General features: G+C 36.8%; 2 protein-coding genes across 4 annotated transcripts in view; one reads left to right on the top strand and one right to left on the bottom strand.

Moving 5' to 3' along the window:
* The first annotated feature begins 1,789 nt into the window (after positions 1–1,789).
* Positions 1,790–16,088, top strand: LOC110462800 (heterogeneous nuclear ribonucleoprotein U-like protein 1). Its single transcript, XM_021516985.1, has 18 exons — positions 1,790–2,071; positions 2,978–3,072; positions 4,138–4,513; positions 5,089–5,206; positions 5,877–5,950; positions 6,279–6,418; positions 6,789–6,888; positions 7,281–7,393; positions 7,768–7,926; positions 8,343–8,444; positions 8,670–8,792; positions 9,460–9,588; positions 10,562–10,730; positions 10,951–11,109; positions 13,194–13,301; positions 14,300–14,433; positions 14,868–15,005; positions 15,492–16,088. Exons 1-18 carry the CDS (start codon positions 1,930–1,932, stop codon positions 15,666–15,668), a joined length of 2,556 nt encoding a protein of 851 aa, XP_021372660.1. The 5' UTR covers positions 1,790–1,929; the 3' UTR covers positions 15,669–16,088.
* A 654-nt stretch (positions 16,089–16,742) lies between these two features.
* LOC110462801 (putative cysteine proteinase CG12163) overlaps positions 16,743–25,621 on the bottom strand; it is a 40,563-nt gene continuing 31,684 nt past the window's right edge. Inside the window, exons 13-18 of one of the 3 annotated variants that reach the window (XM_021516986.1) lie at positions 25,414–25,494; positions 23,336–23,455; positions 22,650–22,714; positions 22,140–22,230; positions 20,092–20,150; positions 16,743–18,291 (exon numbers count right to left, since the gene is read on the bottom strand). In XM_021516986.1, coding sequence (XP_021372661.1) covers positions 18,217–18,291; positions 20,092–20,150; positions 22,140–22,230; positions 22,650–22,714; positions 23,336–23,455; positions 25,414–25,494 — 491 coding nt within the window. In that variant the 3' untranslated portion in view covers positions 16,743–18,216. Of the gene's footprint in view, positions 18,292–18,379; positions 18,440–18,565; positions 18,806–20,091; positions 20,151–22,139; positions 22,231–22,649; positions 22,715–23,335; positions 23,456–25,413; positions 25,495–25,621 lie in introns of those variants that run through there. The other 2 variants (XM_021516988.1, XM_021516987.1) reach the window with 2 other exon arrangements.

Raw genomic sequence — 25,621 nt, forward strand, 5'->3', positions numbered from 1 at the left:
GCAATTATAAAAAGTGTCTATATAATAAATGGTTCTAGTGGTGAGTTGGGCTAGAAGAGCGGCACATTACAACAAAATCTTTACTTACTGTAGGTTTACAAGTGGTCGGTTCTGTATTCCACGTTCTTTTAATCATAGTGAAAATCAGTGAGTTTGTGTAGATGTTGAAGTCTAAGTAAAACTTTCTCAAAATCAAAAGAAATGAAGTTTATTTAGCTTGAACGCCATTCCGTGCGGCCAAAAAACGTATTACATACGAGTGTTACAACAACGGGAACGTTTAAGTTAATATACAATTTGAAAGAAGAGATTCTAAATATGTTGAATCCAGTACAACTGTGAATTTATTACAAAAACTTTCACTAGGTTAGTGGGTGAGTTCTGGAATACCTGGAATGTAACCAAAATTACTCACGGACAGTCAAAAGCCTCGGTCTTAACCGATTACAAGCAAATCACATTTACAAAATTGAGTATTTATCTTTCTTGGATGACAGCTGTCCTTCATTGCAACTGTCCTTTGTCTGGAGACAATAGGAAGTACTCTTTGGCCAGTTAAGCTTATATGCCAATTTCCTGTTTCCTGGGTATGACATTTACGGCAATAGTCCCTTTAAGTCATAACGACAATAGGCAAATATATAGGTGTATATATATGATGGACAAAGTCCTTGCATGAGTTAATCTGACATCAATGTTTTGAATTAATTATATGGAAACTTCAAGCGTAAATGCTTCAAATATTCGCACGGGTAATTACCTTAAAGGGGACAAGTTGAAGATAATTACTTCATATTAAATACTTCGAACTTATTCAAATATATGTATTTCTCAATGAAGTTAAACTGCCATCGTTTGTAGTTTTAAAAAAATCAGAAAATAAGGAATATCATAATTTATTAAAAATCGTGTTTAGAGAAATAATTTTATCATATATTATTGATAATGCTCCAAAGAACATTTAAAGGAGAGTGCAATTATTAGATTATAAACAAATTTTAAAAGGCATCAGGCGTTCACACTTTTTAAAGGGGAGACCGGGGCAGATTTGGCTCATTTTTATCAAAGTCGTTCAGCATGGCATTTGTTGAAATGTATGTGCATATACACCATGTGGACGAGAAGTCCCATGCTTAAATATAAAATAAATTTTAACAAAAGGGCAAACACGTCCGTATTTGGAAAAAAATAACATTAAACTGTTTTATGTCGGAAGATTGGATGGCCGGACATGCACCGCCTTGGGCCAAGTTCGGGATAGGCAGTATGGGGTAAGGAACCATCATCATTCTATGACGTTGTAAGCCATAAATGCATGCAACGTCAGATTTTACCGCAGATTTGTACGACCTACTTCGATATCATAGGCCGAATCTGTCCCAGATTGATATTTCAACAATTCGTATATTACAGCAATACGGCAGTGAGTGGTATAGGCTTAAGTAACACGCATGACATAAATATGTAGCAATTCGGTTTACAGTGAAGTTTGAAAAATTATAAGGAATTAAAAGTGAGGTCATGGACCGATTATTATAACGTTGAGGTCTTTGTCAAAATGTTTTCATAATTTGGAACTTAGATAATTTTGTTTCAAACAATTCCAACCTGAAAATAAGTTGTTTATAATTAAGACGTCATGTAACTTGTTTATAATAGTAAACACTTTATATTAAGCTTCTTGGTTATTATCAATTAACTTGATACCTAACCGGGCAATGGTGGGCGGGGTTGTTGCGTTTCGTTCCTTTGTTAGCGATTTGTAAAATCATAAAACTCCCATGTGCGTCCTTTGCCGCCATCTTGTTTACTATCCGCAGTTGGGCTAAGAAGCAGTGCGGTTGAAAGCGAACATTCCATCCTCATCACATCATTGATGTGCTATTTTATATATTACCGATAAGTTAACGAAAAAGGGAAACCGTAAACATGAGTGATATTGATCCGAACAAATTAAAAGTTACAGAACTACGAGAAGAACTGAAGAACCGGGGACTGGACACGAAAGGGACAAAAGCTGTTCTTGTGAAACGACTAAAAAAAGCTTTGAACGCTGAAGCTGGAGGTGCAGGTAATCTATTGCTATGCATGGTTCTACATTATAGCGTGCAAACGCCTTTAAATCGGCGCACTGATGAACCAGAGATACTGAAGTCGTTATCCCGCATGTGTGTTTATTTGCCGGTGTGTGTACGTAGTAAAAGCGACCTTGACCTTTTGAATTAACTGTATTACGGTACGCCATAGCCATATGGCGTGGGCTCAAATTGATATTCGAATATTTGAACAGGTCACACTTGAGCAATCTTACCCAACTCGTTTCCATAACACCTACATGACGGGTTGTTTTTCATAAATAAATTTCTTACATTTTTAACATATTATAAAGCATATGATTTTTGACCTTTGTGAACTGAATGTTTACAATTCAGCCAAATGGCAGAGTATAACACAAACACGATATCTTACCATGTTACCTTGCTAATACTGGTGCTATACCACATATCCATGTTTGTGTTTTACATGATGTCTATAATGGCCTGGACTTTCCATTTTTATATGATTTATAGAGAACGAGAATACCAGTTTTCTACTCTGTATTATTTCCTTTATAATCATTTACTAAGATCATTTACAGCCCGTTTTAGGGAGTTAAAGAATTGAAAATTCATTCCCAATTATGTTGCTGAAAATCAATTATAACATAACAAACAATGATCATGATCAGCAGCACAAAGGATGAAATCCCTACATTATAAACAATAGGTCTTAGATTCAAATGCCTGTTGATTTTTTTTGTTAAAATAGGGAAATAATAATGAACATATGTGTTTTTACATAGAAAACTCTGTGAAATAGCATATGAACAAGCAACAGACAAATAAAAAAAAAAATTGTGCTAATGTAGTAATGGACAACAGTTTTTGGGGACACTGACTATGTTAAATTATTTGATCTTGTGATAATTTGGTTACAGCTGTAGATGAATCCCTCACAGAAGAAACTTCCCTCGATGACTCCTCACAAGATGGCGGTGGAGCTCTGGATGAAAGCTCTCAGGATATCACAGATGTAAGTTCGTGAATTCATTTCCTGTTCAAAAAAAAAAAGGATCTAGGATGTACAATGCAATAACATGTGTATAATTTTATCTTGGGCATTTATAATATAGTTAAGATTGAGTGGGCTTGCACCAATAAATGCACCGCCATTCCTTTAATTTGCACTTTTATTAAATAAGTCAAACAATTTAACAAATGCTTACATTGCAAATTTCCATGAAATTGGGTATGAGTAATATGTTATCTAATTTTCAACTTAAAAAAAAAGACAAATCGGCACATGTGTTCGGAAAATAAAGATTCCATTATTTACTTTGAATTTATTCATTTTATTCTGATCAAAATCTTTTGTTATCAAGCTATATGCCAAAATTGATTGTTTTTTTTGTGTAAATTGATTGTGGTGGTAAAAAGGATATAAATAAAGTGTTAGCTTCAATGTTTTATCAATGGAGATACAATAGTTTTTGTAAAGATTGTGTTGCAGAGTCCTAACTAAACATGTACAGTTGAATTTGAAATGGATTATCGGCTTACAGGAAGATTTGAAAAAATCTTCTACTTAAACCTATGTTTTCTGCTAGATATTGAACTCTTTCATGAGCCCTGACATAAAAGTTAACCAGTCTTCAGCAGTGATATTTTTTGCTCAGCTTTACTGCCGAATGCAGGCTGTTTCCCCTAGCTAAAAGTGACTTATTATCCAGAAATGACCAAAAACTGAGGAATATTCCCAATTTCAATACAAATAATGCTATATTTTCCCAATGTTTAATGGAACAGACTGTTATAAAATTTAGGTAACAAAAACAGGGTCAGACTGCTGGAATTTCACAACCCTACTACCCCATTTGCTAAATTATTTGACAAATGTTGCACTCTTTGAAATATTGGCATTGAATTGTTGAGATTGCTAGGTTGTGTATTTTTTCTTCAGCTGAAGTTACAGCACAATAACCATGACGTTGCTGTACAAGAAATAACATTTTCAGTTTTGCTAATCCAGTGACTTGTGTGTTAAGCTTTAATACTGAAAGCAACATGTCTTATTGTCACATCTTTTTTGTCTATTTAGACCTCAGCAACAGAGGCGCCACCAGCTGCTGAACCAGAGCCAGAGCCTGAACCAGTTGTGGAACCAGAACCAGAAGTAGTAGCTGAACCAGAACCAGTGAAAAAAAAATCACCAGTTAAGGTGTCCCAGTCTGTTAAGGAGGAGCCTGCTAAGGAGGAGTCTGCTAAGTTGGAGCCTGCTAAGGAGGAGCCTGCTAAGGAAGAGCCTGTTAAGGTGGAGCCTGCTAAGGAGGAGCCTGAACCAATGGAGCAGACTTCAACAGAAGAGGTCAATGAGGAAGAAGAGAAAAAGTTACTGGGAGAAACAGAGGAAGAGGTTCCTGTTGAAGAGCTCACTACAGTTGATGAAGCAACATATGAAGATGATGACGCAAAGGGTAAATATTAACTTCGCACAATTTAAAATAGTTCAAATTAGATATAAACAATTATGAAACAAGTATATAAGTCACTCTTGTTGGTGTGAATGTTTGTGTGCTGGGGGTCTGGGAGGAAATCGGAGTATCCAGAGAAAATCCAAGTGGTCTTGCATATCTTTTCACTTCGCTTCAGTGCCGCATAACCTTTCATCAAATTAAACATTTACTGTGTGTAGTGTTAAAACGGTGTTCCTTACTGGATCCTGTAAACAAAATATCAGCCCTTGTGTCTTTGCTAATATCATATATGGCCCCATGTCTCCTGTCACTCGTAAATGTGACATAATATCAGTATGTATATGTAGGACATCTGTGATATCTATATTTAAGCTATCTTCATTGATAACCAAATTATCATAATTTTCTGCTGTACATCATATGTACTGAACAAATAATTGTCAAACATTTCAATAGCTTTCAGTGCACCTTGTAAATAACACGATATTGTTTATTGAAAAATGATGCTTTAAAACTTGTTTTGACAAAATACAGAATTTCACTTCAAGTAATACATTGTTTTATTCATTCAAAAGATGAAGACAAAAAATCCAGTGAAAACAAAAGAAAGCGATCCCACTCGCATGATAAACATCGCAGCCGGTCGAGGTCACCACGAGAGAGAAGAAGGTCACGGTCACCAAGAGACAGAAAGTAAGCCTTTTATTTTATATATATTTTGTAGCATTCCACCAGCTTTTGTGTCACTTGCAACGCGAGACAGCATATAGGGATTACTTTGTCGGCGTCCAAAACAAGGTTTCTGTGCGATGACTTAAGTTTCCTTAAGTTGATTGAACTCAAACTGTGTTCACATATTGCATACCATTATAGATCGGACGAGATAGCATTTCAGAAGTTTACATGCATTTTTGGTGGAGTTACTTCCCTTTAATTGCCAAATGCATTTGTGTAAAAGCAAGATTTTTTTTGATTTTTTAATCAAATCCTTTCAAATTTTGTATGGTAATGCTAGAAGCAATAATGTTCACCGTTTTTCTGTTGCGTTTCAACTTTCCGTGTTCTGACATATCATACTTGACATAGCAAGCCATAACACATTTTCTCACTAAAAGCTCTGAGCAGGCGACACATCCACTCCTGTGGAATTCTTTTATGATTTTATGGTTCATTATAAAGAAAATCCATAGAAATTATATCTACATCACATCACGTCTACCTTATCTGTAGTGAAAGTTCATCCTTTTAATCTAGAAAAAGTGATCAAAGTAAATAAAAAAAGGATGTTGAAATTTTTAACAATAAAATTGCATGACATAAATTAATATCTTATGTTCATGGTTACATTGTGTTTATTTTTCAGGCCACGGAGTCCCAAGAAAATTGTTATGGATGATGAAACTTGGGAGTCTTCTACACAAACTCTGCTCGACAAATGTAAGTAATGGTTGTTGACACTGAAAATCCCAGATAAACAATATGTTGGTGACCCTGTGTAGTTTGCCTTTTGCTGGCAAACTTATCCTGGTGAGAAATGTTTTGGGGGAAAAAATGTGAAATAAAAAATAAACCTCATGATATTTATTTATGTTAAACTCTTGATATTGTTACAGTGATTGATCATGCTTGGAAGTTCAGGATCTGACTGGAGAGAGTGAAAATATTAAATGAAAAGTAGTTATAATCCTGTGATGAATCATGGTGTGTTTGATTTAATTTTTGAAATGTTCACTAATCAGTAAGAGATCCTTTTCTGACTCCTCAGACAACAGCGACCTGAACCTGAAGATTGACGAGACTGGCCTCAAGGCCGAGCCCCTCACCCACGATGGCTTCGCAATGATGTGGGCTGGAGCCAGAGCAATGTTTGGTGTCAACAAAGGAAAGGTGGCTTTTGAAGTCAAGGTAAGAAAAGAATGACTTTATATGGGAATTCACATCTAAATATGTCTGTCGATCTTAAATGTGAAACCCAAGACTGAATCGGCAACCTCTGTGGTACATTTCATTCCATCATGTTCAGTAGTGGCATCCATAACCGTTCATGCTGTTTTTTTTGGTCGATTAAATCTGTAAAAGTCACATCATTATATATTTAAAGTAAGATACATATATATTAAGATATGTTGTAGAAAGTTTGTTTGGGGATTTTTTTTTTCTAATAGTTGGGTTGAAAAAAATGTGTTCTCTTGATTGAAAAAATATGTATTCTAATAATCTTAAAATTAATGTTCTTGGCTTTGTATTGATGTTTGTGTTTTTGCGGTCCTGACAGCTCCTGGAGAACATGCACCTTGATCATGTAGGACAGGAGGAAACAAATCCACACGTAGCTAGAGTGGGCTGGTCCATGGACTCCACTTCTATGCTACTTGGTGAGTACACATGTTAATGTAAATTTCAGTGTATTTTTGTTACTGCAAATCATTTGAAAACCTGCGTTTGTATCTCACAGTATAGCAAAAAGGGGAACATTAGGGTAAAAGGAAAAGTCTGTCAAAGGCAATTAAATAATACTATTTGTAAAGAAACAAGGACAAATGAGATCCAACCTCCATTAGTGGATGTTCCGTGAAGTTCTGCGTACCCCTGCATATTTGTAAAGATGTAATAAACATGAAATTTTATCAATTCATATTTCATTGCACTACCCTTCACTAAGTTATTAACATGTCAGGAATTTGCTACCTGAATAACGTGCTAATTTTATATTTGTATAAATGTAAAAATCTTGCTGACAAGAAATGAAAATTTGTTTTGATTTCAGGTGAAGAGCCATTATCCTACGGCTACGGTGGTACCGGGAAGGCATCTGTCGACTGTAAATTTGAGGATTATGGAGAGAAGTACACTGCTGGAGACGTCATCACAGGCTACATCGTGAGTCTACTGTACAGCAGTACATTGTATACTAATTTTGTTTCAACCCAGATTATGAGCTGACAGGCACTTGACTGAAGTCAGTACGGTAACAGTTGTGGAAGTCTTTGAATAAGAGACATATTTGACCATGGCAAAGTGAGAGTTCTACAAATTTACCTTAACTTCTAATTCTCATGCTGGAACTTACAGTAGCATACCCTATGAAAAAAGTTTTCTCACATCTTTACTTTTCTCTTGATTATTAAATGCATTACATTGTGGCTTTTCATATGTTGAAGTAGATTTTGTTAAAGTGTGGAAAGTGTATTTACTATCCAGTCTTTTTTTTTATCACATTCAATTCATCTATGTTTTTGCTCTTCATGTTGTAGGATTTTGAAGATGCAGAATCTGTCTTCTTCTCCTACTCGAAGAACGGTGAAGAGCTGGGTGTCTGTTTCTCTATAGAGAAATCCACACTAGGAGACAATGCCTTGTTTCCTCATGTCCTTACCAAGAACACCTCTTTCGAAATCAACTTCGGGGCACAGGTAAGATCGTCCTATAGATATAAAATACATAATTACACAGTTTGTACTGTCAAAAAGTACAGAATCTAAACTACCTAAAATGGAAACCCAAGATATATGTTTCTTTAAAGCATTATATTATACAAAAATCACCCAAAGTCCTTGTTATGAAGGTAAAATATGTAAGATATGACACAAAGAGTTTATTAGTAATCCCCTAATACTTTTAGCTCTTCAGAGGTTGTGAAAGTATAAGGGAATTACTAAGAAACTCTTTTATATGTAGAAACGTTAAGTCAACACTATCGGAGCATGGACATGCAAGTTAGTAATAACTTAAATGTTAATGATGACAGTGAAATCATTTATAATATTTCTGAAAAATACATTAGTGATGTGTTTTATTTCACAGTTTACATGTTACAATTGTATTACAGGAAGAACCCTGGTTCCCCCTGAAGGAAGAGTTTGTGTTTATAGAACAGGTCGAGGACAAGATCAGAGGAACACTCCCCCCTGCTAAGAAGGAGGATTGCCAGGTAGACCTCTTACATTTGACATATTTTTGACTTTCAAATATAAGAAGGCAAAGATTTATAGAATATTTATACTCCTTATTGTTTATTCAAACATTAAAATACAAAGAATACACATAATTATATACATAGATATATAAGGCCAAAACAAAACAAAAAATTTAAAGAAAAATAAAATAAAAAAGAACTTTTTGCAATACAAAATACCAATTATCATTTACTTACCAGATAATAATGATGGTTGGTTTGCCTGGATCGGGGAAGACCACATGGTGTGAGAAACACAGACTAGAGAACATGGACAAGAAGTTCAACTTATTGGGCACCAATAACATCATTGATAAGATGAAGGTAAGATTTCTACTGGTGACATTTCTAAAAAAAAAAAATCTCTGTATTCTTTTATTCCCCCACCAGTGCAACCAAATTGATGTCAGTCAGTGTGTCATTTTGTCCAGGGCATATCTCATGTGATGACAGGGTGATGCATACTGAAATCAAATAATCTTGTGGCCCACTATATACAGGTCTGGCCCATTCTTAGATTCTATGATCAAATTTTGTCTGGAAATTGGGGACTTGCAATTGTTTGCAATGACCTGCCCTTATTTGCCCTTACTGTAGTTATACAGGAAACTGACAGAGGTCCTTTATCCACCTTCTAATGTAGACATTTATTATGTTTTACCTACCGAAAGAGTGTTGGTCTGTTCAAAAAAACTATTAACCCTTAGGCTGCTACTCACGACAATAGTCGTTTCGAAAAGTCGGGCCGTCAGTGCTACGCTCGACAATAGTATGTATTTACACCTGGTAATTGTTAACCATTTTGATTGACAGGTGGAAATATATCCGTTGTAGCTTGGTCAATGATTTATCGGAAAATGATCATACAGAATGATGGGGTGACTTTCATGTCATTCTGACATATTTCTAGTATCTACCTTTTATTGGCCTTAAAGACCTCTTCTGTGTTGAAATCAGAATTCATGGAGTATCTAACTTACAATCTTCACAGGTGATGGGACTACCAAGGAAGAGAAACTACGCCGGTCGCTGGGACGTCCTGATTGACCTTTCTAACAAGTGTCTCAACAAAATGCTGGAGTCAGGAGCGAGCAAAAAGAGGAACTACATTCTCGACCAGGTAATGCAAATGGCATTTGGCGACCGGTGCGCTAAGAAAGTGCCATAAGCCGTAAAAAAAAAGTGACTTCCATGTCACAGATAAATTAACAAGACATAATACTGGCAACAAATTTGGAAGAATGAGGACACATTAACTTATACACTAAGACACGACGATTCAGCACGTGCTGTAGAGCATGTAAGGTTTGTATAATCAGCTGATGTCATCCATTCGTCAAATACCAAGGTACGTACTGCCCCTCCCCATACCAAACCCCCAAGTTCACGACTCGCCTCTGGAAGCATCTGGAAAAAAAGGTAAGTGCATTTAGTTCTAGACTTATCTAGTCGAGAATCAGTTGTGACACGGCGTCAGACTTTGAAGCATTTGCGTATTTATATGTTACACACAAATGTCTACAGAACATCGTCATTTAGGAAAAATGACTCGATGGACGGCACCATGTACGATGTGATATTACAAAGGATGGATGTTACGGAGGAGACGTGTTACGCAGGAGAAATATTACGGAGGAGGAATACGATGAGAAATATTATTTACTATTTTTAATGCTGAAATTATTTATTGATGCCTGGATTTATATCATCTGCAATTAATATGTTGTTCATCAAGGATGTTGATTTTAACACAGTTGAAATTTTGAATGCAGAAAAATTCAATATTGTATATTATGATGAAGGCTGAGGATTGGACAGTTCGGTTTTTTATGTTGAAGAAATGATATTAGGATAGAGTAGGTTGGTTCTTTTCAGCTCCAGAGGATTATGGTAAGTATTGAAAAAACTGATACTGAGATGGAGCTGTCTGTCTGAAACTGATTCTTATGTTCTTGGAGTATATTGCAGATCGATTGGATGGATCTTTTTTTTTATTAAGCAACAGTTTGAACTGTGCACTGTCAGTCTAATATGGCAGTCAGTCAGTCAGCCCAATCCAAGATTGATATTTATATTCTCTGTTGCCACGCTAGACAAATGTGTATGCATCAGCCAGACGACGTAAGATGCAGCCTTTTGAAGGTTTTCAACGCAAAGCTGTTGTGATAGTTCCGTCTGATGAAGATTTCAAAAAACGCATTGAGGAGCGAGTGAAGGAAGAAGGAAAGGAAGTACCAACTAGAGCAGTACTTGAAATGAAAGGTAGGCTGTGCTGACCTCGAATGCTGGCTGGCACCAACCAGCTGGCCCATACTCTAAATGTATGTAGTCCCTTCACTATCATTTAGCATGCCTATGTCAAAGATTACTTGCTCTGTAAGGTGTAGGCTGTTCCTGCCCGTCACAGCCAGAGGTGCCAGTCCAGTAGGACCATCTCTGGCCGATTGTTGGTGGCCCTTCATCATCTCTTCTCTGTTTGTAGCCAACTTCTCCATGCCCGAGGAGGGGGCGCTGTTTGATGTGGTGCAGAATGTTGAGCTAGATGGTGATGAACTCAAGGAGCTCATTCAGAAGTATAACAAGGAAGGGAAAGATGCTCTTCCACCACCAGAGAAGCGACACAGGGAAAGTCGATTCGGAAGTAAGTCAGAGTCTGTGTGTTCCACGTAGCATATTAGTACTTGCGGTAGTTATGAAATTTTGGCTGTCTGCTGATATTCATAGTTACAGTGCAACAATATTGTGTGCTCATGCTAGCCATTCACTTTTTCGTTAATAACAAAATGAAATCCTCCTCTACGAAAATAAAATAAACCCCTTTCGCCATATTTGCAAAAGCCTTTTGCACTGGATACTAAACATTGTGCAACTTAAAACATTGATATTGACAGAAAATGAACAAAAGCAGGAATTCGATCAGAAAGTGACTGTCGACTCAGTCAGCAAAACACTTGACTTACTCATACGAACAGGTCATTTTAGGGCCGTAGCCAACATGGGAAGTGTTTATCTATTGAATTCCATCACTCTTCAAGAAAACAACTTTATTGGAATGATCTTTTCATCACATATTTGTACTGTAGACAAGACTAGGCCTAATGATCAAATGTCGGCTTGGTGGCAGCCACTGGAGATACGTGATAAAATGACCACTATATAAATAAGTTATTTAGTTTTTGCAATTTAGGACTATCTTGTTATACTTGTCCCGATCCTAATCGTATTAAAATGACACTATGAACGTTCCCAATTGTAACGTCTGGACGAATATAAGATATAGATATTGTGTCCTGCACCGTCCCCCGGAGCTCCTATTGTCACATGAATTAAAAGATCATCATATTTTGACATTGGCTTTTTTTAAAAGAAGACCTGTCTCAACTCTTTTCAACCTGTTCCCCCCATCAATAATTAAATACTATTTTATTATGGAAATGGCAGTTATTTACTCCAGTTGCAGTGTGAAATATGTGTTTGTTTTAATGACTTTGTGTCCTTCATTATTCTAATGACCTAAGATGGGAAAAAAGGAACACAAGTGAAGAAGAATGTTAAGATTGTGGTGAAAAACCGGATTTTTTTTTGATTTTTTTTTACTATCATGTGCATTGATACATAATTCTATTTGACCCTTGATTTTGGTTTACTCGGACATAATTAAAACATTTAAAGACAGATGAAAATTTGATAATTGGAATTTGAAACTGTTTTATTAAATACAATATCCATTTTGCTCACTTCCTCACATCTGATTATAATATACATAAAGCTGTAAACTATGATACACTGACTGACTGTCCTTAGTTTAGTCAGATAACATGCAGTATAAATCTCAGAATGATTAAAGCCATTACATAGAGGTGTCCGGTTTCATTATTCATTTCTTTTATTTCCTTATGCTGAAAAGAGAAAGACTTATCTTTAAATCATTTTAATGTAATGCTTTGACTATATCTCCTAAAAGACGACTTCGTTTATATATCAAACTCCTCCTGTATCGTGTTATTTGGACGTCCAAACCAATAAGTAAAAGTTGCTAAAACCAATCATTATTTGCTAAAAGTAAAAAGGTGCCTCGAGCAACTTTTGCTAAAAGAATTTTTGGTCTAGAGTGAGCACAGGTATTAGCACACAGAACACAGGTTATGTAACATAACTGAAAAAACTTCCCACATATAGTACTACCTGCAGACTGGGCAATACTGAATCAAGTCATATATAAAAGTTCAACCATCAATCAAGTATCCAGATACGAGTCATATACTAAAATAGCAGACCGAGAACATTATGTTTCTGGTGACACAAGACCACAAGGAACTGACGCAGGTTTAACCTAGAGAAATAGAATCGAGTGTATTCATCCTAACCCATTCTATGCAGCAAATCACTGATGCTTGTTAAAGTCTTAAATATGTGGGGGGGGGGATTGAAAAAAACAGCTGAAAAGGTGTTAAAAGAAATTTCAGTTGCGTTATATATTGGGGTTGTTAATCTATACTGGTATTTATAGTAGGGAGGGATATACAGTAGATGTTGGGGTTGTTAATCTGTACTGGTATTTATAGTGGGGAGGGATATACAATAGATGTTGGGGTTGTTAATCTATACTGGTATTTATAGTAGGGAGGGATATACAGTAGATGTTGGGGTTGTTAATCTGTACTGGTATTTATAGTGGGGAGGGATATACAGTAGATGCTAAGAATTCTTACGGTTACCTTTCAGACATTGAGCGACGTGACAGCAGAGGCAACGATCGATCTGGTGGCAAAGACAACCGTGATCGTGGTTACCGTAATGACAACAAACGAGGTGGCTATGGAGGCAATAGAGGTGAGTAAATACACAACTGCCATTAGCAGGAATAGCTATCTGTCACTTCACAATTAGGAAAGTTCATGTAAATGGTGTATACAGTATAAGACCCTGCTGGCTTTAACTCGTGGGGTCCAGAACAATATTTCGAGGAATACATGGTTTTAGACAAATCCAAGGTTCGTCCGACGTCGTCATATTTGATCAGGTGGGACGAAAGACAGTACGAGCACTGCAAATATCGTGGATAGTAAATGATAGAAGTAAAAAAAGGTTTGATAAAGATGACAACATTTAATAATATATAAAATTGCTCAACAATGAAAACATATAGCCATTGGTATTTGGGTATGTGAAGAAAATCTTGAATCCCTGTTAGTGTAATGTCGATTGATAATGAAATTAACATCCAAAAGATGGTTGAGAATCTGCAATATGGTTTACGCTGGATATTGCCATGCCGAAATATGATTTTACACACCCACTGAATTTACACTATCACTAAAACATCAATGTCAAACATCGCGGTAGGTGTGATACACAGGTGTAACTACCTGTTAGACACAAGCGAATAGGTTAAATACAGTGGTCCGGGATAAATCTAGAGTTCGAGGAACAACGGATATTCCAACAATGTCAGTTCCAGTAATCTTGGGTTAATTCATAAAGAATATAAAGGAACACACTCGGCACCAAGCAAACTACTAGTGGAACAGGGTATTCGAGTAATGCTAGTTTGAGTATCTGAGGTTTCAGTGTATATGGCCTTAAAGTATTAATCTATCTTAAAATTACAAGTAAAGCTGTCAGTTTAAATGTAATCTATAAATCACAGGCATAGTCATCAATGTAACTATATCTTATGCATTATTTATATCACAGGTAGGTTACTAGTGTTGGTCAATCTGTCGCAGGTGTGGCCGTCGAAGATTATCACAGATAGGTTCAGAGGTCAATGTGATATCTTTCTATATGTGTATGGTTAGATGTTCTACGATTTCTTCATTATTTTTTAGGTGGCTACCAAAGAGGCGGAGGTGGAGGTTACAACAGGTATGACAACCGTCACCGTGACAGCCGTGACGACCGTAGTGACCGCAGGATGTCTGGTGGTGACAGGCGTTCTGGAGGTGGTGACTGGAAGGCTCGGGTAAGTGCTTTTGTTTGTTTCTGTTACATTATTCAAAAGTATGTCAATTCTATAGGGAGGCATGGTAGTCTAGTGTTAGGACGCTAGGCTCGTGCAGAGTTCACGTCACGGTGTTGTATCCTTTGCTCCGCTTGTTCAAGTCTTCTCTGCTGTAAATGAGTATGTGGTTGGGTAGTGCTAGAATTGTATAATGCTAGCTGTGAGCACTGTAATGGAAGCACCAGCTGTATAATCCTCGGGGATTTGAGAGATGTTGGCTGGTTGCAAAGGCCCTATAACCAATGGTAATTACAGGATAATAATTTGTGAACTGCTTTGAGACGACCAACTAGATTGTGATAAAGCTGTATATAAGAACCTCAAATTATTATTGTTATCATAAGAATTTGGATTCTTTAGTACTTTACCATGACAAGTGATGTTTTATTCTTCAGGACCGCAATGACAGCAGAAACTCCAGTAAAAGCTATGGAAACAAATCACAAGGCTGGGGCAACCAGGGTAGTTGGGGAAATCAAGGAAGCTGGGGCGGCCAGGGTAGCTGGGGTTCTCCACAGCAAGGAGGCTATGGGGTTAGTTATCCTCTCTGTTGTAAATAATTCTGTCTGTTGCGATGTTCTTTCATTTGTCATAATCAAAACAAGTTTGCTATAGCTTATTCTTTTTGAAATATGGAATGAACTTGTGATCTGATCTTTTTTTCCCCTGGAAATATTGTAATGAGATGTATTAAAACTACATAGTTAATTTGAGTCATTTATCAGTTCATAATACTGGAAAAATAAATGTTCCATTCCATTTGTAGACTTGCACATATCTTGGCCCTTTTCACGTATAAGGTTGAACGGGTTTGCCCGTTTTTAAATGTTACAATTTCGGGTATAAATCCTTGCAGACCTGCAAATTTTTTATGCAGGCTTTGTTAAGGCTCATCTGATAACAAATCTGGTCCAACTGGCTCGATAGGCAAATGCGGTCCTAGATGAATTTGTAAGCTTGATTCAAAGAGAAAGGATTATGCATATATGATATACTAATTATTGTGTTTGTACTTGCAGCAGTGGAACTATGCTCAGGGTGGGGCCCAGAACTACAATTGGCAAGGACAGAACTGGAATCAGGGTTACTGGAACCAGGGGTACAACCAGACGCCAGCAGCCAGCAACCAAAGTAACACCACAGCCACAAACTACAATCAGTGGGGATCGTACAGTGGTTCAAATTACCAGCGCTGAAAGTGTTCTCCATGTTCCCCATCAGTCAAGTGTATATATATATCTATGTCGGAAATCATGTGCATTTTACATAATTGATTACATTCATCACTCATCGTGACTCCGTCTTTGAATTGTCGTCACCCTCAAGAAAACAAATAGACACGTATATCTTTTGTTTCTGTGATTGGTTGTTTTTTGTTCTTTTATCAAATTTTGTGCATTTAGTATGGATGTATTAATAGCAAGACATCGGATGAACTTTTTGTTATTGAATTTGTTTATCAAGTGAACAGACCATGTGGAGGGGAAAATATAGACAATTGCAACCATTGTCAGGTCTCATCTCATTCATCTACATCTTGTGGGTTTATATAACTGTTTTGATGTTGAGTACATTTTTTGTTACAAAATGACCAAATAAACAGTCTCTGTGAATTTTGTATTTTTTATGTTTTCATTTTGAAGCTGTTGGGACTCCAGTTTTGACGAGCAAAATTGTTATTCTGATTCATTATGAGTTTTACAATATTCATAATAGTATAAAAAAAAATCATTCCATGAATTAACGAGAAATTATCATGCTTAATACCAAGAGAGTCGTATTGGCATTGTGCTGCCAAAGAAGACATAATTGTTCGTATCGTGGTAAAGATGATGTCTCGAGGGTAATCCAAACTTGGCATGAATGATCCACTGATAACCTAGACAAAGTGTTGTTTTCTTGCCAATTCCAAAACCAAAATGTCGGAGACATTTCAGATTTTCCTTTACCAGTTTTAGTACAAATAATCTCATGACCCTGAACAATTAAATTTCTTTCCTGGCATTCCTTTTTTTAGAGGAAAATCCTCTTAAATCTAAGCCATTCTCAATAAGCGCTATCATTTAAAAAATATCTCCAACAATTGGAACATATGCCATCTTGGATTTTGGATTGACCTGTAAAAACACCACTGTTCAAGACTGAAGAGGATCTAATCACCAGGAAAGTTTTTTGTCGTGGTGCAGCTCACTTGGGTCTTTGTTACGTCAGGAAATTCAATGTCTGGGTGATCAATATGAAGACTTATGGATATGATAATCACAAGAAACTTTCTGTACAAATGTTTTATTTTATTTTTGGAATTTCCATTTAAAAATACACATTCCATCTACAACCAAAACATTAACATCATCATAAGAACATGCAGATCATTAAAAGAAAAAATCACAGAATCATGTTGGAATGTAATATCAAACCAGAAAACATGTTTATAATCGGTTTCTAAATATTTTATTTTTTGTGATCGGTCTCAATTAACATTATTATATCATTTGTATTTGTTTGTGGTAAGCGTAAACAATCTGACAAAAAGGTTAAAACAGGAAGCAAACACTTCTTAGTAAAATATCAATGACATAATTTATGTAAACTTCAGTAATAAAATGATGTAAAATTCATTCTCCGTTTGAGATTTTTTTTTCAGATCTTGAAACTTTTTCATTTTTTAATATCAATGAAACTTGAAAAAAAGTACAAAAACCGTAGTGATATCAGTTGCATAATAATATTTACATCTTATAGAGAAAGTCTGCAAAACATAATTACTGTATATACCAGGCACAAACGGTTAAACTAAAAAACAAATCCTTTTTGTGCGAACAATGATATACTACATATATAAAATAATGTAATCTTGAAATAAATTTGTATTGTATAATTTTAATATCTTTATTACGACTACATGTATAAACTGTCGATGACAGGAAAAGTATAAAACTTTACTTATAGAGGAACAAAATAATATACACTCGTCAAACATTAGTGCTCCTCTTAAAATTAAGGTAAGTACAAATACCATCAAATTTTATCACAGCTGAATTAAGGGTTAAGATACGTAACATATTTTTATGAACGTAACATTAAGGATATACTAAATACTTCAGTTTAAATTCAAATCCAAGTGAAAATTATAGCTATTTCATAATCTATTCTTTGAAATGACATTGAAGATTATCAAATGTCTTCTAACTGAATGTAAAGTATATTTTATGGATACATTTTGTGTGATTTAATCTTTACACATTAATAAGTAATCTCATTTTGAATAATGTACATTAAAAATGAATAATATGCTGTGTAGATTATAAGACTCGTTTATATATATGTAATATTGTGACATTTTTTTTTTTTAATTCTCGACACAGTCGACACATGCTGGTGATGTTATCAATTTGTCTTACAAATCCACTATAACAGTTCTTAATTTGTTTTTATTCCATGAATAAACCAGAAATTATTATGCTGAATACTATGAGTCATATTAGCATTGTGCTGCCCGAGATGGTACTGAGTAACAAAAAAACTGTTTATGGGTCTTTTCTTTTATCATTTAATGCCTTAACCAACTATTCACTGTTAAAAAGGTTTATGACCTATAGTATGTTTAGTCTTCAGAATAAATAATTTTGAGATTTTCTGTACTAAAGTAAAATGTGAAAGTAAATACAAGGTGAAAGTCTCGTGTTATACAGTTATAAGTGGTTGTTTCAACGGTCGTTGTCATTTTCACCGATGGTTGTTACTCTAGTCAATCACCGACGAGGTACACATGGTGTTGAGCCCGCACACACCGCCTCCTCTGTACACCAAGTAGTAACCCTATAATAACAAACAGTAAAGTCAGCATCATCATAATACACACACTGCCTCCTCTGTACACTAAGTAGTAACCTTACAATAACAAACAGTAAAGTCAGCATCATCATAATACACACACACCGCCTCCTCTGTACACCAAGTAGTAACCCTATAATAACAAACAGTAAAGTCAGCGTGATCATAATACACAAACCGCCTCCTCTGTACACCAAGTAGTAACCCTATAATAACAAACAGTAAAGTCAGCATACACACACACACTGCCTCCTCTGTACACCAAGTAGTAACCCTATAATAACAAACAGTAAAGTCAGCATCATCATAATACACACACACCGCCTCCTCTGTACACTAAGTAGTAACCTTACAATAACAAACAGTAAAGTCAGCATCGTCATAATACACACACACAGCCTCCTCTGTACACCAAGTAGTAACCCTATAATAACAAACAGTAAAGTCAGCGTCATCATAATACACACACACTGCCTCCTCTGTACACCAAGTAGTAACCCTATAATAACAAACAGTAAAGTCAGCATCATCATAATACACACACACTGCCTCCTGTACACCAAGTAGTAACCCTATAATAACAAACAGTAAAGTCAGCATCATCATAATACACACAGCCTCCTCTGTACACTAAGTAGTAACACTATAATAACAAACAGTAAAGTCAGCATCGTCATAATACACACATACTGCCTCCTCTTTACACTAAGTAGTAACCTTACAATAACAAACAGAACAGTCAGCGTCATCAATATCATCTTAAATGAAGATGAGGTCATAATTAGGGATTACATGATCCTAGCCTGTATTTGAATGACAAACCAGAAAGTACAAGGTATTTTCATATAGGAATTCATGACTTTCAACACATATGGCCCTTGAGCTTTCCTTGAAGGTGGGGCAAGGAGTTTAACAAACTTGTTTGCCCTTCTAGCAAGTAACAGGATAAATACAGGGAGTGTAAGTCATGTATATTTCCTTCTTGAAGTTTTTAACACATTTGATGCCTGTAAACTTGAAGCAAGTCATTTATCTGAACTTATTTGATAGCTTTCTGCAAAATCTGCACAAATATCATCATTGGCAGCCTCGAATTTCTGCAGAAGTTGTTGAGTTGGGGAAACACGCCAAAAAAGATACCATCAAATGGAGAAAAGACCGAGCTATCTCTAAGTTTTGTAATTGAGATAACTTTTCTTCAGTTGATATGTTTCATTCATTAACGTCATTGTTCAGCAGCACAAGATACAATCCTGGGTCTGATACAGTTTGCTATTAATTCGTTTCTGATGTTCTGAATCTGAAGCAGGATTGGTTTCTTTTTATACGACTGTCAAATTTGACGGTAGTATTATGGTATGGCATTGCCCGTCCGTACGTCCCTCCAGCGTTAACATTGTTTGTCCAGCAATCTCCTCCTAAATTTTTCGACCGATCTATTTGAAACTTGGTATACATTATAATCATGATATGAAGTTGTGTCTCCCTTAAAAGAATTTTGATTAGAAGATTTTTGCAAAATTTATTGCCTTTTGTTCATTTCAGTTTTTGATTTTTTGTCCAAAGACTTTCTCATACATTATTTTATAGCATATCAGCTAACCCCTCTTAGAATGATGCAGATCTTGTTTCAATGTAAGAAAGTATTTAACACTATATGGCATTCGACGGGCGTATTTTGTTCCGCCCCGCGGTACTCTTGTTTGAATTATGAAGAGATAATTGTAAACTTTTCTTAACTAAATGTATGTACAGATACAGGAGATTTTGATTAACCGTTCATACCTTTTCTCCCCAGTCAGGTCCCCAGCTGTTCTTCACGGCCCAGTAGGGTGTACCATCCTCTGTTAAACACACAAGACAAAGAAATTGAGGTGAAAAACAATATCAATGGAGGATAGTTGATACCAATACCAAACATATATTTTTTCATACGATTGACTCTGATAATACCGTGATGGTAAGAACCTGATAGGAGGATTGGAGTTGTGTTCTCCAAGTTCCAAGGATCATAAATTACTCAATCTTCCTATCAGGTTCTTATGAGTAAATAATATATTGTAGTATATTTCAACCTACACTAAGGCGGTTTTCATATTGTGTAAAATGGCGCAGATTTGTTTCTACATTCTAAATTTCAGTGAAGATTGTTTTATAAGACTGAAGTATAAGTATAGCTGCTCTAAAAGTCACTGAAAACATTTTATTTGTAAATGATACAGTGTATAGTCGAATCTGCTCAAGCGACCATCTGTTTTATGCGACCACTTTTCATTCCTTTACACCAAACGGTCGTTGAAATATTTGTGTAACTCCAAATTTGCGTCCGTCTTATAATAAATTCAACTATGTGCAGAAACAAATAAAACATCAATTTTCTAACTGCCGATATTGTTGATTTAGCAGTGAAAATAGTCTGTAGGCCTAATATTTATCGCAGGTGAGCAAAACCATTTTGATTGCGCGAGTGTCCTGCTAAGTAACATAACCTTTAACCCTACGATATCCCCAATCTGATTGGATGTAGTACACTTGCAGGTTTTCATTCTTGAAATCTCGGGTCTGTTGAGAGATGTTCACGACAGCACTCTCGCGCGAATTTAACATTCAATATCAACGAAACTGAGCACAAAACCTGTTTATGTTAGCACACATATCGTTTCTAATTCCTCATCAATATCGAAAGCCTTTAATAACATCCCTGAACTTCTCAACGCTTAAGTACTAACAACAATAATACCGGTCTGTTTTTCAGCAACATGTGGTCGGCTTTATTTTGGTCATTTTTTTATCTGGATTTTCTTTCCAGTTTCCATCGTAAAATTAAAGGAATAATATAGATGAACCCATCTGCTGGACCACCACAGGAACCGCTATCATTTCACACAACAGCTTGCGTAACAATTAATTTAGCTTAAATCACGGTAATTACTGAAAACACAGTCGATCGTTGGTTCTGAGTGAAATGACAATTCTTCTCAAACACTCTTAGTTGTTTGTTTACTGTCATAATTATCACTCGACTATTGTTTAGTGATTTACCTGATCAGTTGAAAGATGTTGTTTTAAACTACCTGGGGTCACTTCGCGTATCCCGGTTGAAACGGTATGTGTGGCGCAGAAATATTCCACGATAAACGAGCGCACTTGGACCATTCTATAAGCAGAGCTAAAAATGCACAGTTTCGGAGAATAAATAACAATTAATGTATCAAGAATACCTTCTTTCAATCGTCCACTGAATTACATAACGTATCTTAAAAACTACATGTGGCTTGACATTGTTTTAGAAAGTAATAACGCAAACTAGTCAGCATTTTAGTTTTGGTCAGGTACATCTGGACCCCTCAATCTACACGTGCCAAATTTTCCTGAGGTCAGCCTCAGTCCAGATCTGTGCCTGTCGTTTTCTTTACAGGTCCAACCGGTTCAACCGTTTCAACCGGATACGCGAATGTACCCCTGTACAAACATCTGTAAATGAGGCTTGGGGTGGTGGTCTGTTAACAGTTGTCTGAATTAGGAGTCGTTTGGTTAATGTCGGTTGTGTAATTCTGTACAAAAAACATCATCAAACTTTATTAAACGACCACTTTTCTTAAACGATCTGCTTTTTAATTTCCCTTGGGTGGTCGCTTAATACAGATTCGACTGTATAAATACATGTACTTACGAACACCATATCCTACAATAAGAACGCCGTGATCCAGTTCCTTGGGGTAAATGATACAGTGTATAAATATATGTACTTACGGACCCCATATCCTACAATAAGAACGCCGTGATCCAGTTCCTTGGGGTAAATGATACAGTGTATAAATATATGTACTCACGGACACCATATCCTACAATAAGAACGCCGTGATCCAGTTCCTTGGGGCTACAGAAGAAACTCCAGGGGTGGGAAATACCTCCCATGTAGAACTGGAAAGTAAAAATTTAATCATTCAATCATCTCATTTTGAAAGACTATTAGTGTGTTTCGATATTAAAATCTCTCGGACACCTGCAAATTTATATTCCAGTTGAAGTCATGATTAAACACAAAGAAATATGTTTACTACACAACAGTTAACTCCCCTTTGCCATTATTACTATGAAGTGTGATCCCAAGAGCACTGGAGATTATTATAGCAGCCCCTGCACACAGTTTTTACTGGCCTGGAAATTAGCCTTGGCAACAGTCTAAGGATTTATTTCTATTTCTTTGTTCCAAAGTTGTGTCCATTAAAGATGCCTACTGACCTACTATGTAGAAAGCAACCGAAAGTATCTGCCTACTGAGCAATTATCTCCCCTCTGCCATTGAGAGATAGTTTCGTCAGCAAAACTCTCATTCTTACCTGCATAGCAAAAGCATTGATGCCAATAGAAATTGGTCCATTCTTTGCCAGCCAAGCTGCCATTTCTGCATGAAAAAAAACAACAATTAACATACTTATGTCTAGCAAAGCACATTCTCTACCATAATTCTTTGTCGAGTCATGTTTTATCCATAAAAGTTTCATAAAAATGTGAGTAGACATTCAGGAATTATTTTATCAACAAGCATTATAATGACCTCACATTTGATTCTTTCTGTGACCTTGACAATGGAGTGGTAGAGACATAAAGAGGACACATTGTTAAGTTATGATCAAAGAATATAATGGCCATGATTCATTTTAATCTGGAAGTGGATTCTACACTGTGGTCTCTGTCACTCATACACGCATGCATACACAAAACACATGGAGGCACTTCCTTAAATGACCTTAGCTGTTAACAAGATGTTCAAAAAAATAAAAACAAACTGCACTCCGGCCATCAAGCCTCTATGCTCAGCTCTGTCCTTTTCTGTGTTCCAAGCTGTGATGACACAAACCGGCCGAACATTGAAGTTAAAGTATCTAAGTTAAAAACCTACCTTTCTCGTCACTGGAAATGGACACGGATAAGTTAACTTACCTTTCTTGTCACTGGAGATGGACACGGACGAGTTAACTTACCTTTCTTGTCACTGGAGATGGACACGGATGAGTTAACTTACCTTTCTCGTCACTGGAGATGGATACGGACGAGTTGATGGTCACCCTGACATCGGACCTGTTGAATAAACATTTCTCATCTTCCCCTTCGTATTTGTATTCTTTTTCTGTCTCTAGGCCACCTACAGTAGAAGTAAATCACATTAGTACAGGTAGATAGAGGTAAAAATACAGGTAATAATCATGTGTACAGTTGAATATGGGCTTAATAGAATTATCAATATTGTAAAATTCAAAAAAGAAAAGGATGTTATATAAAGAGTTGTGTAATATGTTTATAAATATATCTTTTTGATATAAAGGAACATTATTCTGAAAATGGAAGGTTTTTGAGAGTTCTCAGCTCTCTGTGAAATAAAACTATTTGGATGAAATCAAATATCTGGACGGCAACAAAGTATGATAAGGTTCTCTTCGTTTAACTTTCTGTAAGTGAGGAGGGGAGACATAACAGAATCTGTGACTGAGTGAGGAGGGGAGACATTACAGAATCTGTGACTAAGTGAGGAGGGGAGACATTACAGAATCTGTGACTGAAAGAGGAGGGGAGACATAACAGAATCTGTGACTGAGTGAGGAGGGGAGACATAACAGAATCTGTGACTGAGTGAGGAGGGGAGACATTACAGAATCTGTGACTAAGTGAGGAGGGGAGACATAACAGAATCTGTGACTGAGTGAGATTACAGAATCTGTAAGTGAGGAGGAGAGACATAACAGAATCTGTGACTGAGTGAGGAGGGGAGACATTACAGAATCTGTGACTGAGGAGGGGAGACATTACAGAATCTGTGACTGAGTGAGGAGGGGAGACATTACAGAATCTGTGACTGAGTGAGGAGGGAAGACATTACAGAATCTGTGACTGAGTGAGGAGGGGAGACATTACAGAATCTGTGACTGAGTGAGGAGGGGAGACATTACAGAATCTGTGACTGAGTGAGGAGGGGAGACATTACAGAATCTGTGACTGAGTGAGGAGGGGAGACATTACAGAATCTGTGACTGAGTGAGGAGGGGAGACATTACAGAATCTGTGACTGAGTGAGGAGGGGAGACATTACAGAATCTGTGACTGAGTGAGGAGGGGAGACATTACAGAATCTGTGACTGAGTGAGGAGGGGAGACATTACAGAATCTGTGACTGAGTGAGGAGGGGAGACATTACAGAATCTGTGACTGAGTGAGGAGGGGAGACATTACAGAATCTGTGACTGAGTGAGGAGGGGAGACATTACAGAATCTGTGACTGAGTGAGGAGGGGAGACATTACAGAATCTGTGACTGAGTGAGGAGGGGAGACATTACAGAATCTGTGACTGAGTGAGGAGGGGAGACATTACAGAATCTGTGACTGAGTGAGGAGGGGAGACATTACAGAATCTGTGACTGAGTGAGGAGGGGAGACATTACAGAATCTGTGACTGAGTGAGGAGGGGAGACATTACAGAATCTGTGACTGAGTGAGGAGGGGAGACATTACAGAATCTGTGACTGAGTGAGGAGGGGAGACATTACAGAATCTGTGACTGAGTGAGGAGGGAAGACATTACAGAATCTGTGACTGAGTGAGGAGGGAAGACATAACAGAATCTGTGACTGAGTGAGGAGGGGAGACATTACAGAATCTGTGACTGAGTGAGGAGGGGAGACATTACAGAATCTGTGACTGAGTGAGGAGGGGAGACATTACAGAATCTGTGACTGAATGAGGAGGGGAGACATAACAGAATCTGTGACTAAGTGAGGAGGGGAGACATTACAGAATCTGGGACTGAGGGAGGAGGGGAGACATAACAGAATCTGTGACTGAGTGAGTAGGGAAGACATTACCAAGTCTGATGATTTCTTTGTAGGCCTGACTGGGCAGTCCACTGTGACTGAGTGAGGAGGGAAGACATAACAGAATCTGGGACCGAGTGAGGAGGGGAGACATTACAGAATCGGTGACTGAATGAGGAGGGGAGACATAACAGAATCTGTGACTGAGTGAGGAGGGAAGACATTACAGACTCTGTGACTGAGTGAGGAGGGGAGACATAACAGAATCTGTGACTGAGTGAGGAGGGAAGACATTACCAAGTCTGATGATTTCTTTGTAGGCCTGACTGGGCAGTCCACCATTACAACCCTCATCTACCTTATCACAGTCGACCAGTTCTGTAATTAGCAGGTAAATACATCAATTTTGTAATCAACAGGTAAATACAGCAATTCTGTTAATGACACTTAAATACAGCAATTTTGTTATTTAGCATATACCAGTATGAATATTCAAGTTAAAATA

This window comes from Mizuhopecten yessoensis, unplaced genomic scaffold, assembly GCF_002113885.1.
Source record: "Mizuhopecten yessoensis strain PY_sf001 unplaced genomic scaffold, ASM211388v2 scaffold10831, whole genome shotgun sequence".
NCBI lineage: Eukaryota > Metazoa > Mollusca > Bivalvia > Pectinida > Pectinidae > Mizuhopecten > Mizuhopecten yessoensis.

What these genes read in the sequence shown, in the direction of transcription:
- LOC110462800 (XM_021516985.1), top strand. Translation starts at nt 1,930, where the DNA reads ATGAGTGATATTGATCCGAACAAATTAAAAGTTACAGAACTACGAGAA. An exon ending in CGGTCACCAAGAGACAGAAA is followed by an intron (nt 5,207 to 5,876) that starts GTAAGCCTTTTA and finishes TTTATTTTTCAG; the next exon opens with GCCACGGAGTCCCAAGAAAA. An exon ending in AGCAGTACTTGAAATGAAAG is followed by an intron (nt 10,731 to 10,950) that starts GTAGGCTGTGCT and finishes CTCTGTTTGTAG; the next exon opens with CCAACTTCTCCATGCCCGAG.